We start from the raw sequence: 13,878 nt of genomic DNA, 5'->3' as shown, positions 1-13,878 counted from the left end.
CCTGTGCCCCTGCTGGAGGGTGTCGGGGTGGGGGCTCTGCATGAGGGGCTCTCCATTTCTGCAAGGGATCAGGCAGCGTGGCTCCACACCACGCTCTGCTGCATTGGTTTCTGTCTGAATTGCTCCACTCCCTTTCTGGTTTCATCACTTTCAACCTGACACTCGCTTTAATCGGGATAAATATCACAGCCCTTCACGTGACAGAACCTCTTGAGTTGGTGCTCTGGGGTTCTTTGCTCCTGCCTGCTCCTGTCTCGCTCTTCCTCTCCAGCAGCATGTTCACAGGCTGCTGAGGTGGGTTGGGGCCGAGGTGCTGAGGCAGAGCCATCCCCTTTGCAAAACCTTCATCGATACCCCTCGGCCAGCATCCCCGCTGCAGCCAGGGCCCCTTTGTCCAACAGCTGAAAGGAGAAATATCAGGGTAAAACCCCATGTGGGAGTTGTAGCGTCAGTGCTGGGTGGCTGTAAAGCCCTGCAGTGTCCTCAGGGACAGGCAGGAACCCTGCCTTCAGCCACTGCAATGGAGTCAGGAGCTCTCTGGAGGGTAACATGGTCCTGAGGACTGCAACAATGGGGAGGAACTGGCCCCAGTCTGTGCCGGGGGTCCCAGCCCCTTTGCTGGGCTGGGCAGCTGCTCCTCCTGCCCAGAAACCAAACCTGAAACAGAGAAAGGAAAATAATACCTCTTATCTGACAGCAATAACACGGATGTGGCTGGAAAATTCCCCCAGCCTCTCTACCAAAGTGGCTCTTTGACAAGTGCTTCTGGCTGCTTTTGGATAACCGAGCTGCCCTCAAAATCCCCAGCCAACAAATGCCTTTGTAGGCGCCTTCCCCGTGCATGATCCAGCTGGAGCCTCCACCTCTGAGCAGCTTCTCCCAGTCCTCCTCCTTCCCCGAGGGAACGGTGGGAAGGGTTCACTGCGCTTTGCCGAGCAGTGGCAGGGATGCCTGCACATGTCCTGCGTCTCTCCAGTCCGCATGCAAAAACCCTTGCAGGGTAACTTGGCGTCTGCCTCTCCTGCCTGACGGGTTCCCAGATGGGTTGACACCTTCTTGTTTGTGTGTCGAAGAGCTCAGTCCTCTGCCATATCCCACAGGTCAGTGTGCTGTATGTTAGCTGCTCTTGTGTACCATCAGCCGTACACCACCACTGGGAGAGCTGGTGCGTGACACCTTGCTGGGGGGTGGCTTTCCCACCCTGGCACCAGTGCTCCTGGTCACACCAGGGCTGGCTCTGGGCAGCACAGGGCAGATGGAAACTAAACCCCAGCTCTTCCAGCTGCTGCTCCTCATGCACGCAGCCCAGAGCAGCCCAGCACATGGGTACCGGTGGGAGCAGAGCACGGGCCACTGGCCCATAGTGATTTGGCCATCCTCAGCATATTTCTCCTCTTTGACATCAGGTCTTCCCCTTTGAAAAGCTGAACTTAATTTTTCATCAGCCCTGAAACTCTTAAACAGAAAGTGAAGGCTGAGTTTAGCCTCGTGAGGTCTTTGCCTAAGCCGTCCCCCTACTTCCGACCCCCTTCTCGGCTTCCTGGCCGCCGGAGCTGCTGGCAAGGGCAAAGTTACGACTCAGGCTGTGTGAGTTTGGAAAGAAGTGGTTGGTGTGGGTCTCCCTGGCCCAGAGAAGCAGCCCTACATGCTTCCCTGAGCTAGAGAAGCGAGGCAGCACCCACGCCCTGGGGGAAGTGAAGCTGGAGCAGGAAGCCAAGGAGGGGCACCGCGGTGGTGAAGGGCTCCTTCAACAGCAGCTGGAGCCCGGCATGGCCGTTGCTGGGGACATGTAGCTCTGGGGACCGAGGGCTGAGCCTGCAACCACCCGGTGAGCGGGATGCAGGAAAATCTCCTGGTCTGGGTCTGGATTATCCTCCCAGGTGAGAGCGGGACCTTCTCGTGTTGATGGGAGTGGGTAAGGGCTCACTGAGGCTGTGCTGACCTTCCAAAATCCACATCCTCATCCAGCAGTGACGGAAATGCCTCATGGATATATTTCTTCCCTACTTTCCCCTCTGCCAAGAACTTATTAATTATTTCAATCCCACGTAGAGCTTGGCGACCTATTCCAACTCACGGAGCCCTAAAAACACCCCGTGGGAGGCTGCAGGGAGCCTGCAAATCCTGTGCCCCCCTGTGCCATGAGAGCAGCAGGCAGGGTGGGCAGGGCAGGCAGGGTTGGCAGGGTGGGCTTCCTACCTTGTGCTTGCTGGCAGAGATGGCTTTAACAGAAACCCAAACACTTTGGGGTGGGCAGCAGCGTCCCAGAGGGGCAGCTTTTCTCAAAGAACCCACTGGCAGAAGCAGAAGTGGCTTTCCAGGCACTGGGCTTTCACAGGGAGGCAAAGAGAGACCAAGCGGTTCCCCCCATGCCCTCCCTCCCTCCTCAGCCCCTGGCCCCACATAGCCTCCCCCCACCTCAAACCCGGACCCAGGGGCTGCAGCCCCACCGGCTGCGGGAGAGGTTTTCCAGGGGTGGCATGAAGCAGCTCCCGTGGCAGGGGGACGGGCAGCAGGCTGGGCACAGGCAGGAGGCTTGTGCATGGGCTTGTGCTTGCCTGCAGGCTGGCATGGCCTCTTTCCCTGCAGGATGCTGGGCTCTGAGAGGCCCTGCAGAGGTGAGCAGCTTCCCTGGGGGCTCCGTGGAGGTACCCTGTGAGTACGAGCCGAAGCTGGTGGATGCCAATAAGTACTGGTGCAGGGGCAGCAGCTGGTTGTCCTGCTCCATCCTCATTCAGACCACGGCCCCTGGGGATAAGGCAAGGGGGGACAGGGTGTCCCTGCAAGATGACCCCACTCGGCACGTGTTCGTGGTGACCATGGAGAACCTGAGCATGGAGGACGCGGATCAGTACTGGTGTGGGATCCAGGTAGCCTGGTACGACCCCATGTTCCCTGTCATGGTGTCTGTTCTCCCAGGTAAGCGCCTGGTGTGGCCGTTCTGCTTTGATGGAGGCTGGAAGGGCGGAGGGAATGGAGAGAGGGGAGGCTTGGGAGGGAGGACGGGGAGAGCCAGGGATGGAAGCATTCCCCCTCCCAGTTTCCTTTGGTGATCCCCCAGCATCCCCCACCTCGCTCCCATGATGCACACAGCCTCCCTAGGGCCATGCTTGGTGTTTCCCAGCCACCCCCATCACATCCCCACCACCAGCCTCTGGGGGCCTGAACCCCCCAGTCACCAACCTCAGCTACAGCCCAGGACCAGGTAACATGCACCACGGTGCTTTGCTTCCCATTTGTTTATACCACAGTGCCCACGACAACACACTATGACTTCCACACGACACAGGGGGAAGAGGCCACATCTGCTCCCACCTTCCCATGGACTCTCCTGGAGCTGGAAAACACCAAATCCACACCAAAAGTCGGAAGCCTGCAGGCTGGGTGAGTCCCAGGGCTACCAAGGAGGAGAGGGACCGTTCCCAGCCCAAAGACCAGGCAGCCCGAGGATGCAACATCCAGCTCCAGCCTGCCCAAGGGGTTTTGGGGCCAGCGGGGCATCTCTGGAGGAAGCAAAATGTGATGCTAAGGAGGCTGCTGTACCCTTGCATGCTGTAGGGCTGCACTGGTTGGGGCTCCCAGAGCCTTTGCCCAGCTCCCGCAGGGCTGCGGGACACCCTGACACCCCAGGCAGCTGTGTGCTGCATCTGGGCACTTGTCCATGGAGGTGGGGGATGAATCTGTGCAACTCACTCACGCCAAGTTGGCCAGACATTGCGTGTACCCATGCATGGATCCCTGGCCAGGAAACTTGGGAGAAATCCTTGGAACATCCTTGCCAGCCCACGGAGTCTCATAGCCCCCGGGGTCATGCCAAATACAAGCACGAAAGCCCTCCCCAGGGCACAGGGCTGTGGAGGAGGCAGTGCAGAAGGGCAGTAACAGCCTTTTCTTCCCTCCTAGCACCCCAAACCTGCTTGTCCTGGTCCTGACACCCTCTGCTGCGCTGGTGCTGGTTTTGGGCATCATCGTCTCCTGCAGGATGAGAAGAGCATCGCTGAAGAGGAGTGGAGGTACAAGTGATCTGGGGGCCCAAGCTGTAGTTCTCCACTGTGGGGTGGCTGTGGGGGTCCCCACACTGCTCCCTAGAACCTGTCCCCCCTACCCCAGCGCACCACACACTGCTCTCCTGCTCCCGTCCCAGGGGTGAGCAGGACTTGGAGTGAAAGGGGCTGGAGCCCTCCCCAGGACCCCAACCCGCTGAGCCCCACAGTCCAGGGAACTCTTGGCAAAGTCAGGCCAGACCTGAGGTTACACAGGAGCTGATGCGACACCCATGGCGAAGGGCTCAGGAACCTCCAAAATGCTCTCCTTCAGCAAAGGGAGCTCCGTATTTGTCTGAGCCATTTCTCTTGCTCTTCCCCCAGCAGCCCGGGCCGTGGAGAGGAAGAGGTCCAGGGAGGACCTCCAGGTACCGTGGGTGGGAGGGTGGTGGGACAGGGGTCTTGTGATGGCTCCACCATGAAGGAGCCACTGCCTGGAGTCCCCCTTGTCCTCAATACACCTCATGCCCTCCAGGTCACTGCAAGCTGGGAGCGAGCAGACGCTTCCAATAACATCTACATAAACATGGAACTCAGCTCACCCGAAGATGACTATGAGAACAGCCCGGCCAAGTGGCAGGTAAAAGGGGCTGGGGCAGCTCCAGGGGTGCACAGCAAGTTACCCCATGGGTGCTCCTTGTCCCCAGCCCTGCGGCAAGGAGGAGCTGCACCTTGCTTTGGGGTGCAGCGAGGAGGAGCTGCCCTGCTTTGGGGTCACACTCCTTTCCCCACACCAGCCTTTCCCTTCCCTTTAACAGCCTGTCCCAGGCAGCAGCTCACAAACCCAGCAGGAACAGGCATTATGTAGACTCGAGCTTTTAGTACTCTAGCGTAGGCGGACCTGCAAAGTGCCCCAAATATTTGCATTTCTCCCCCATTTCAGGACTTTGAAAAAGGAGACAAAGTTTCAGTTTCCAGAGCTCCAGAACTGCAGCCGATCTACATGAACACTCGCTGAGTGGCTCTGCGCTTGGCCCCTGTCTGCCAGAAAGCCCCGTGTCCGAGAACGGGCATTCCCTGCAGCTCTCCCACCATCCAGGTTGTTTCCCCACTGCTGCCCGAGCTCTCTCTGCCTCTCCCATTGAGATTCCCTGTATCCTGCAGAAGCAACCCCTGTCCCCTCCGTACTGCACGAGACTGAGGACCCCAGTGTGCCACGGGGTCCCGCAGTGTGACGTGCACACCACCGGGCCAGCAGCATTGTTTATCCCCACCCTGCCATAAGGTTATTAAATGAGAGGAGATCAGAAGATTTGGGATGTGTTTAAAATATCCCCCAATCAGGGGTTAAAAGCCCAGCATCCCCGGTCCAGGCTGTGGGGGACCAGGGGATGCTGGCAGCACCTTCTCATCCTCCTCAGTTCTTGTGCTTAGCAATAAGGAGCACATGGGGAGGAAGGGAAGGTCAGAGACGTGACCTCAGTCCCTTCCCGGCCCTGGTGACTCCGAGGCGGCCAGGAAGGAGGTGGTGCCATGGCAAATGCAGTCACCCCTGTTCCCACACAACCCTCAAACTTCTGCTTCTTTATTTCTACCTGGCGCCTTGTTCCCTTCCCTCCGTGTCTCTGCACAGAGCGAAGGGGCCGAAGGGCAGGATGGGGTGGAGGGAAGGTCCTGGGGGACCCTGGCTGCAGGGGGTCCCATTCTGCTCCCCCCAGCCCAGCCTCCTGTGCAGACATCAGGATTTCAGCTGTGTACCCTGGGTGGAGGAGCTGCGGAAGGAAAAGCCCTTGTTTGGGTAGTTCTCGTCATCTACCCAAATATAATCACCCTGCTGCGAAATGGAAGCTTACACAGCAGTTTTAGAAAGAGGAAGGAAAACCACGAGGACAGAAAGAAAAAGAAGTGGGGAGATGCTGCAGGAAGGACCTGTGGACAGCCCTGCAGTGGCAGCCTGGGCAGCGGGTGGCCAAGCTGGAGCTCAAGCTGGGGGAAGCTTGGCTCCATCCCTGCCCTGCCATGGGCCACAGGAGCTCCCTAGGACAACCCACGCCTCGTCATCTGCAAGAAGATCCAGTGCCAAATGGGGAGTGGGATCATGGGGGGAGCTGCTGCCTGGATCAGCTCCAGCGATGCAGGCATGCTCCCAATTTTCCCCTGAGCCCCAGCATGGTCATACCTGAGATACAAAAGCCAGAGGAGGAGGAGGAGGAAGCCCCACATCATCCCAGCCACTCTGTCCCAGTGAGCACCATTGGCAGATCTGACCCCCGGTTACACAGCCACAGCCCTTGGTGCCATACAGCAGCTCCAGGCAATGTCCTCATCACTCCCGCTCCCCCCTCTCTGTATATCTCATGTCTCCCACTTCCCCCCAAATCAGCTCGGTGCTGCAGACCCCAGCAGAGCCCGGGGCTGGGACCAGGCACCCACACCCCTGAGAGCTGGCAGGGCCTGGCATGTCTCTCTCATCTAAAACACAACCCAGGGGCTGAGCTGACACCCTCTGAGCACCCAGGAGGCTGCATCCATCTTAGCATCTCTCCTTAGCCCGGCCGAGGGGGAGCACCAGGACACACAGCCCCCAGGAACTCGAGGTGGGCTCTGCAAAGATCAAGCAAAGATTAAAGCTCCCATGCTGGTTTTGCCCCGTTTTGGCCTTGGAAGTTCTGCTCAGCTCGCGTGCTCCAGCATCTCTCTGCAGCAGCCGTTTGGGGTGAAGACCCCTCCCCTCCTACACTCTCCTGCCAAGTGGGGTGCACAGGGTTCCATGTCCCATTTCTGTGGCTGCCCACCCTCCCTGGTGTGCTTCAGATGTGCCAGTCTGCAAAAAACATCTCAGGAGCTTTTCACTCGCAACAGAAAACCCCCAGCCCTGAGGCGAAGCCCACTCAGATAAAAATAACCTGGCAGCAGAGCAGCACCATTCGCCGCTGCCTCTTGCATGAGCAAAAAAGCAGCGAAAGAAGCCGAGAGCACACATCAGCTCAGCATCCCCCGGCTCACTGCCCTGCCCTGCACGGGAGGCTGATGCTTGCGGATCTCCAGAGCAAAGCAGGATGATGGGGATATCGCCAAGCTGGGGCTGGCTCCTTCTCCCAGGTGAGGACAGGCTCTGACTGTGCCAGTGATGCTCTGGCTCCCACTGGCACCAAGGGGCCAGGGCTGCTGAGCCCTCCCGGTGGGCACAGGCTCCACGTTGGGCACCGACGGAGCCAAAGCCTCCCATCACCGCAGCCTCATGTCTGGGGCTAAAAGCCGGCAAATGGGGTCTTCCCCAAAGTGCTTCTTTCCAAAGGGAGCCAAGAAGGAAGGGCTGAGGGGAAGGCTTGCTTTGCAGCCCTGTTTCTCTCCAGTGTCACTGTGGGTTTCTTTGCAGTTTGCCAGGCTCTGGTTGTCCCCAGAGAGGTCAGTGGCCAGGCAGGGGAGACCCTCTCTCTCCACTGCTGGTAGCCCCGGGGCTACGAGGGCTACAACAAGTACTGGTGCTGGGGGGCAGCCGGGACTCCTGCTGCAAGGTGGTGAGGACGGTGGGCAGGGAAGCTCCCCGGCAGCACGGCTGGGTCTCCATCCAGGACAGCCATGTCTTCTGTGTGATCCTGCTCATTGTGGAGAACCTCTCCGAGGAAGATGCTGGGAGTTACTGGTGTGGGGTCAAGAGGACGAGCAGGGACCTGATGGAACCAGTGACTGAGGGTGGTCCCAGGTAAGCCCTGGTGTCCGTCTGGCTGGAGGTTTTGCTGGCCAGGACCAGATGCTGGCTTGTGGGCCAGCAGGGACCTGGGAGGAGGCAGTGACGCAGGATAGAGCCCCTGGGACCCAGTATAAACCAGTGGCAGAAGTTTGGAGGGGTGACAGGTTGGTTTCTTGAGGGGATGCTCGCAGATGCAGACAGACTGTGCTGGAGCCCAGTGCAGGGTCCAGCCCTGGCCTGTTTTTGGGGCTCCTGGCACCAATCATGGCAGAGGCAGGATGGCAGAGCTGCCGGCTACAGGCAGCAGCGAGCACTAACGCTGAGCCCCAGCACTGAGACCAGGGAGCTCCTGCCAAATGATATAACACTGAGTTTCTACTCAAGGAAAAGGGGTGGATCCAACCCAATGGCCTTGGGGAAGCCTCTGGTTCACAGCGGGTGGAGAGAGATGTCTTGCAGTGGGAGACATGGCCCGGGGAGGCAGGAGGGCAGGCAGGCACAGGCAGGTTGTGTCCCTCAAGGATGCCAGCAGGGCAGGGGCATGTGCTGGGAGGGGGCTCACAGGGACACGCAGGGTCTTCACCCATCAGCCTGGGCATTTGGGGGTTATGCAGTGGGGTCCCAGGCCATTGCCCCCACTTTGCATCCCACTGGCATGCAGGGCACTGCAAAAGCAAAGCCCCAGCCTTGGGATAGAGAGAAGGAGCCCCACTCCTCTCCCCTCACCTCCAGCCCTGGGGGGGCCAGCCCTGAGCACCCTAGTGCCCACCATGGTCGTGCTCTCCCTCCCTGCTGCTGCCGGCTCCGCCAGACTCCTCTGCACCCTGTGCAGGAGGAGGGAAGGTAACGCTGCCCACGCATGCCCCGTCCCAGGCACACCCCGGTGCCCATCCCAGGACCTGGGGGACAAACCCACTCTGGGCACGGGGCTGTGGGGAGCTCCCTGCTCCCAGTGACACAGAAAACCTGCCCCTGTGTCTCTTTCTGGCACACTGCCCCCTCACAGCAAAGCCCCCGCTGCCCCCCACGAGCTGGGCATCGCCACAGAGCCGGACCACGAGCTGGACCTGGCAGAGGTGAGGGCCCCTGGTGCGGGCAGCGTGGGCAGTGCAGGCAGCGTGGGCAGGAGCCGTGCAGCACGGCTGCTTGCTCTGGGCAGCCCCCGCACCGCCCAGCTGTGCCCCACGGCTGCGGGGACACGCTGTCCCCTCACCAGGGTGGCCGCAGTGACGCGGAGCAGGACCCTGAGCCAGGGGACAATGGTATCTACACAAACACTGTGTGTCAGGAGGAGGTGATGGGGGCACCCAGCCAACATTTCCTGGGAGAAGAGGTTTTCTACTTGTCCTAGGGGAGCATCCCTTGTGGGCAGAGGATCCCTGCGGTGCTACCCCTGGGGATGTCCTTGTGATGACCCCTGGGGACATCCTTGCTGCGGCAGAAAAGGCGAAGGAGCATTGCAGGAGGCGGCCGCTGCTGTCCCATCACCGTGGCGTCTTGGCAGCGTGACAGCCTCTGCCCATGATGCTGGAGCCCAAGGCCATGCTGGCACCATTCCCTGGCCTGTGGGACCCAAAGACCCCCTTGCCCCTGTGTTGCTTTGGCAGACTGACCCACTCCTCTCTGCTGGCAAGAAACCACATCCCTGATTCCTGCACAGGCTGAGAAGCGGGATGTTTTCGCAGCTCAGCAGCAAACATATTGCTTTGGGTTCAGATAAATCCAATAAAGAAATTCCTCTGCAGGGGCTCGGTCTGGAGGGGAGAGGGGACAATCTGGTGCAGCCACAGAGCTGCTCTGCTGCCGCCGTCCCCTTTGGGGGTCCCCAGGGCACCCCGGTACTGCTGGGGCTGTGTTAGGAGGGGGCAATGGGAACCGACACTCAAAGCAAGGAAGATGAGAGTGGCTGGGGAGGCGGCTGGAGCCCTGGCTGCTCACCCTTACCAGGAAGGCTTTTCGACAGAAAGCAGGTTTGCAATCTCCAGCCACTTCCTGAGTTTAGATCTTGCTGCTCTTTGCAGTGATTCGTCTCACAGCCCATCAGCTGGTTCACTGAACTGGAATGAATGGGGTTACTTGATGATCAGAAGGAAAACTCGGAGCTTCCTCTTGCTGTGGCAGGGGGCACAGGGAGGGCAGGGCATGGGGGGAAAGAGCTGCCTCAGCCTTCGGCAGGGTCGGCAGTTGGTACTTTCTGCTCTTTCCAAGAAGGATTGAGGAAGAGAGCGGTCAGCAAAGCAGTTGCCTGGAAAGTGGCTTTGCTTTTTGTGTTTGGGTTTCTGAAACTTTCTGCAGAAACATTTAATTTCAGGAGAAAAACAGTGTTGTCACTCAAAACCCACAGCTGTGCCAGAAAAGGCGTTTTGGGGGGAAATGAGACACTTGTGCTTGAGAAGACAAACAAAAGCAGCCCAGCTCACACTGGCAGCCAGCTCAGGAGCCGGGGAGCAGCAGTGCAGTGGGGATGGCTGTCCATCATGCCAGTCCATTATCCCAGTCCATCACAACCGGGAGATCATCCCAGTGGTCCCAACCATCCATCCGCAGGGGCTGATCTGCTTTCACTCTATGCCGGTCCCCAGACCCCAGCTCTGGCCCGGTTCCCCTGCAAAGCCCCCTGAAGCCCTTTGGGCTTTGTGCACAGGGAAGGGCCTGTGTTCCCTGCTGGAACAGGCGTCACAGCAGAGGAACCCGCTGCATTTTGGCATCTTGCTGGGAACCAGCAGCGGGTTCAGAGCAAAAGCAGAGCGTCTTTCTCATGAGACACCCCCAGCGTGAGTCACAGTCCCTGGCAAAGGGGAGGAAGCAACCGCCCTTAAAAAAGTCATCCAGAGTCTGTGCGTAAACACTGCCCAGGGAAGCAACAAGAGAAAGGTTTGGGAAACTCCTGGGACGCCCACGTGCGTGTGAACCTGGCTCCAGCCCACAGAGTGCTTTGTGAATAACCACGGGAAAAATTCCGCATCAGGAGCGAGAAGCTGGAAAATGAGGATTTTCCTGGTTTTGACCCTTTTCCCAGGTGAGACCCAGGAGCACAGGTCAGGCAGTTCCCACCCCACAGGCTCTGGCAGAGCTGCAGAGAGGCTGGGACCGAGCCAGCCCAGGAAGCCCACTGTGGTCACGGCAAGACCCCAGCTGATACCGACCTTTTCTTGTGGTCAGCAGACAGCTACAGTGGGTGATCTCCAAGATATGCTTGTATTGTTGTCATATGAACCCTGGTAATATGGCTTTTTGCTCATTTAATAACACACACGCTTGACGGAGGCTCTTTTTTTAATGACTGGGGACATCTCATCTCAGCACTGCTCCCCAGTGCAGTGTGGGGGGGGGTAGCCTCCCTCGGGACAGGCTGCTCCCGAGCATCCCGGGCTCAGATCCCTCCCAGTTCCCCGAGGCAATGCTGGTACGTGATTGCAGAACCTCTCCCTGTCCCCCACAGGCAGCTGGGCGGTGATGGGCCCTGCGCAGATGACGGCTGAGCAGGGTGGCTCGCTGACAGTGTCCTGCAGCTACGAACTGGGCTACGAGCTCTACTCCAAGTACTGGTGCCGGCAGGCCTTCCCCTGGTTTTGCTTCACCTACATCGCCCAAACCAACGGCTCGGAGGTGATGGTGACACAGGGCAGGGTGTCCATCAGGGACAACCACTCGGCACACTCATTCACGGTGACACTGGGCAGTGTCAAGCTGGGGGATGCTGGCTGGTACTTCTGCGGGGTGAGGAAGAGCCTGTGGTTCAGCCAGCAGCACACCACCAAACTGATGGTCTCCACAGGTAAAGCCAGGCTGGGAGCAAAGCAGGGGTGTGCAATGGAGCCTGTCACTTGGGTCAGAGCACTGGGGACAGGGCCACCCCAGCCAGGGGAACACCAGGGTTGTCAAAGCGGGAACAAGCTCCTTGCAGGCACTGAGACCCGCTGGAGACGGCCCCAGTGCAAATTTGGACAAGGGACGGAGGCTGTACGGAGCTTCGTGCAGAGCAGAGCATCTCCCTCACTCCCGTTCAGCATCTCAGCTTCCACAAGCCTGTCCCTTGGGGGTCCCAGTTCCTCCCAGTAAAACCCCCCTTTTTCTTCCTCCTCCTCCTCAGTGCCCAGTGCATTGCCTGGAGACCCCCCACCTCCACATCTGTGGCCAAAGTTTCGGGGGAGAGACCCCTGTGCAGGGGACAGTATGGGGTACAGGGGGGGGTCTCTACTTTGCTCTGACACTGTGTTTTCCTCTCAGCTGTTTCAACCACAACCGAGGGCAGCGACGTGAGCCCGTTGACCACCAACCGCCTGTGCCCCACGGGCTGTGGGGACCCTCCAGTGCTGTGAGTCAGGGCTCAGGGTCTGGGCAAGCCCCCAGCAGCATCCCCTTGCCTAAGACACCTTTTCCCCTGCATGCATCCCCCAGCCCTGGATCCCTCCGGTTGCAGCAGCCCCAAGGAGCACCCCAGGGGCAAGCGGGGCAGCTGGCAGACATGCAAGTGCCCCAGTCCCCATCCTTATTGCTCTAGCATCATCTCCTTTCTCCTACACAGGTCCCAGCTCAGCATCACCTACCTGCTGCTCTTCCTCAGCGTGAAGGTGCCTGTGGCGCTGGCCCTGGCATGCGGGGCCGCCTGGGTGAGGAGCCGGCGCAGGAGCCGTGACCGGGAAAACCTGCGGCTCTCTGAGGCAGCTGGCAGCACCAGGGCACCGGGCTGCCCACCCGCCTCGACCACCTTGGGACCGAAGGGATGCCCTCCTCCCCCCTTGCCCCCCGCCCTGCCAGGGCTGCGCCACCCGTCACGGCCACCCCACGCCAGGAGGTGCTCGGATTTGGGTGCTTCTCTCCCTGTGAATCTTCGGTCCCACCTGGCAGCCCCTGCGCTGGAGAGAGGAGGGTTTGGGGCACAGACAGCCCGCCCCTGCTGAGCTGGAGCTGCCAACTGAAGACAATTTTGCAATAAAGCCTGGGTATCTCGCAAGTGTCTGTCTGTCTGTCTGTCTGCGTGTCGGCCTGCTCCCTCCTTGGGCTGCCAGCAGTGCCTGGGGTGCTGGTGGCTGCTGACGCTGATGTGTGGGGACATGCTGCAGCATGGCTGGGGAGGACATGGGGTGATGGGGGGCCACACAGGCGCCTGCTCCACCATGGCCCGGCTAAGCCTTGGTGCAGGGAGAGGAGCCCTCAGCCCTGCCCAGTGCAACCAAATGCCCATCTCCAGCTAAGCGAGAGCCAGGGAACAGTGTCCTTCCACAACTGTCTCCCCCACTTCAGCAACTTTCCACCCTCAGCCGGAGAGCAAAGCTCACATCACACCCAGCTGCACCATGGGCTCCTTTTCTCATTGCTCCTATTATTCTCCAGGTTCTGCATCTCCAAAAACTGGGCACTTGCACACTGCTGAAACCCTGCAGAAACCCTGCTCCTTACATGTGCTTGTGTCCCATGGCATGGCTGGCATCAGCAGCCACATCAGGGAGAGCAGCATAGCGACCGCCATCCTCCTCAGGGCTATGCCACATCCTGCATTTTATGGCACAACCAGCTTCACCGGCATCCCCCCAGAAGGCTCTGGAGGAGAGTTGTTTCTCTGAAGCTCTGTTTAAGGAACCAAAATGCCCGAGGTGCCAGGAGCAGGCATGAACCAGGAACTCGCAGCCCACTCCAGCCCCATGTGGCAAAACCTCCACTACAGACGCAGCAGTTTGGCTGCCCGGGAGGGAGCAAGCTGGAGAGCCTGGCCATGTGCCCCACACCTTGGTCTCCCTGCCACTCCGCTGCCTGCTGGGAAGGTGCTGGGAGCCCACTGGGAGCACAGGGTCCAGGGCTGTGCTTCCACCTGCTGGGGTCCCAACTCCTTGTTTATTGTTTGGTAGGTTTGAAGGCCCTCGTCCTCCTGGGCCTGGCCAGTGCCACCTCCTGGGTGAACACATGGGAGCAGGGAAGCTCCAGGAAGGGGACACTGGGGGACCGGGTGAGACCTTCTGTCCCCGGAATGCCCTATCCAGGGATGGCTGGTGGCACTGTCAGGTGGGGACAGCCCTGCCCCAGAGCCACCACGTGTGGAGGGGATGGAGGTGGCAGCTCCAAGGCAGAGCCATGGGGAACTGCAGGGCTCCCAGGTTGTTCCCTGCAGGAGAAGGGACCTGGGAGCAACTGCACAGAGACCCCCAGCAGCCCAGAGCCCAGCCCGGGTGATGCTCAGGGCAGGGACCCTTTGTCCACAGA

The 13,878-nt window shown here is 59.7% G+C and overlaps 3 protein-coding genes across 4 annotated transcripts; all 3 read left to right on the top strand.

The window, feature by feature from the left end:
- The first annotated feature begins 1,488 nt into the window (after positions 1 to 1,488).
- Positions 1,489 to 5,293, top strand: LOC128151015 (CMRF35-like molecule 3). Of its 2 annotated transcripts, none has more exons than XM_052807941.1 (7): positions 1,489 to 1,880; positions 2,590 to 2,919; positions 3,252 to 3,384; positions 3,904 to 4,013; positions 4,371 to 4,411; positions 4,519 to 4,623; positions 4,927 to 5,293. In XM_052807941.1, exons 1-7 carry the CDS (start codon positions 1,838 to 1,840, stop codon positions 4,999 to 5,001), a joined length of 837 nt encoding a protein of 278 aa, XP_052663901.1. In that variant the 5' UTR covers positions 1,489 to 1,837; the 3' UTR covers positions 5,002 to 5,293. The 2 variants fall into 2 exon arrangements, with proteins under 2 accessions (XP_052663901.1, XP_052663900.1); XM_052807940.1 differs by having other exon boundaries at positions 4,368 to 4,411.
- Positions 5,294 to 6,152: 859 nt separating this feature from the next.
- LOC128151259 (CMRF35-like molecule 9) lies at positions 6,153 to 8,669 on the top strand. Its single transcript, XM_052808512.1, is given in 4 exon segments — positions 6,153 to 6,297; positions 7,282 to 7,470; positions 7,473 to 7,689; positions 8,303 to 8,669. Coding segments are annotated over 4 exon segments (882 nt in total). The 3' UTR covers positions 8,634 to 8,669.
- LOC128151495 (CMRF35-like molecule 5) lies at positions 7,617 to 12,604 on the top strand. The gene is made up of 4 exons (XM_052809009.1): positions 7,617 to 7,689; positions 11,120 to 11,455; positions 11,908 to 11,995; positions 12,206 to 12,604. Exons 2-4 carry the CDS (start codon positions 11,134 to 11,136, stop codon positions 12,579 to 12,581), a joined length of 786 nt encoding a protein of 261 aa, XP_052664969.1. The 5' UTR covers positions 7,617 to 7,689; positions 11,120 to 11,133; the 3' UTR covers positions 12,582 to 12,604.
- The last annotated feature ends 1,274 nt before the right edge of the window (positions 12,605 to 13,878 follow it).

Source organism: Harpia harpyja, chromosome 14, assembly GCF_026419915.1.
Source record: "Harpia harpyja isolate bHarHar1 chromosome 14, bHarHar1 primary haplotype, whole genome shotgun sequence".
Classification (NCBI taxonomy): domain Eukaryota; kingdom Metazoa; phylum Chordata; class Aves; order Accipitriformes; family Accipitridae; genus Harpia; species Harpia harpyja.
Note: the sequence above shows the minus strand (reverse complement) of the source record. Positions and strands in the feature narration are given on the sequence as shown.

Bases quoted from the DNA above. Each gene is read 5' to 3' on its own strand.
- LOC128151015 (XM_052807940.1), top strand. From the start codon at position 1,838: ATGCAGGAAAATCTCCTGGTCTGGGTCTGGATTATCCTCCCAG. The intron at 4,014-4,367 runs GTACAAGTGATC...CTCTTCCCCCAG, and splicing joins ATCGCTGAAGAGGAGTGGAG to CAGCCCGGGCCGTGGAGAGG. The intron at 4,412-4,518 runs GTACCGTGGGTG...CATGCCCTCCAG, and splicing joins GGTCCAGGGAGGACCTCCAG to GTCACTGCAAGCTGGGAGCG.
- LOC128151495 (XM_052809009.1), top strand. From the start codon at position 11,134: ATGGGCCCTGCGCAGATGACGGCTGAGCAGGGTGGCTCGCTGACAGTG. The intron at 11,456-11,907 runs GTAAAGCCAGGC...TTTTCCTCTCAG, and splicing joins CAAACTGATGGTCTCCACAG to CTGTTTCAACCACAACCGAG. The intron at 11,996-12,205 runs GTGAGTCAGGGC...TCTCCTACACAG, and splicing joins TGTGGGGACCCTCCAGTGCT to GTCCCAGCTCAGCATCACCT.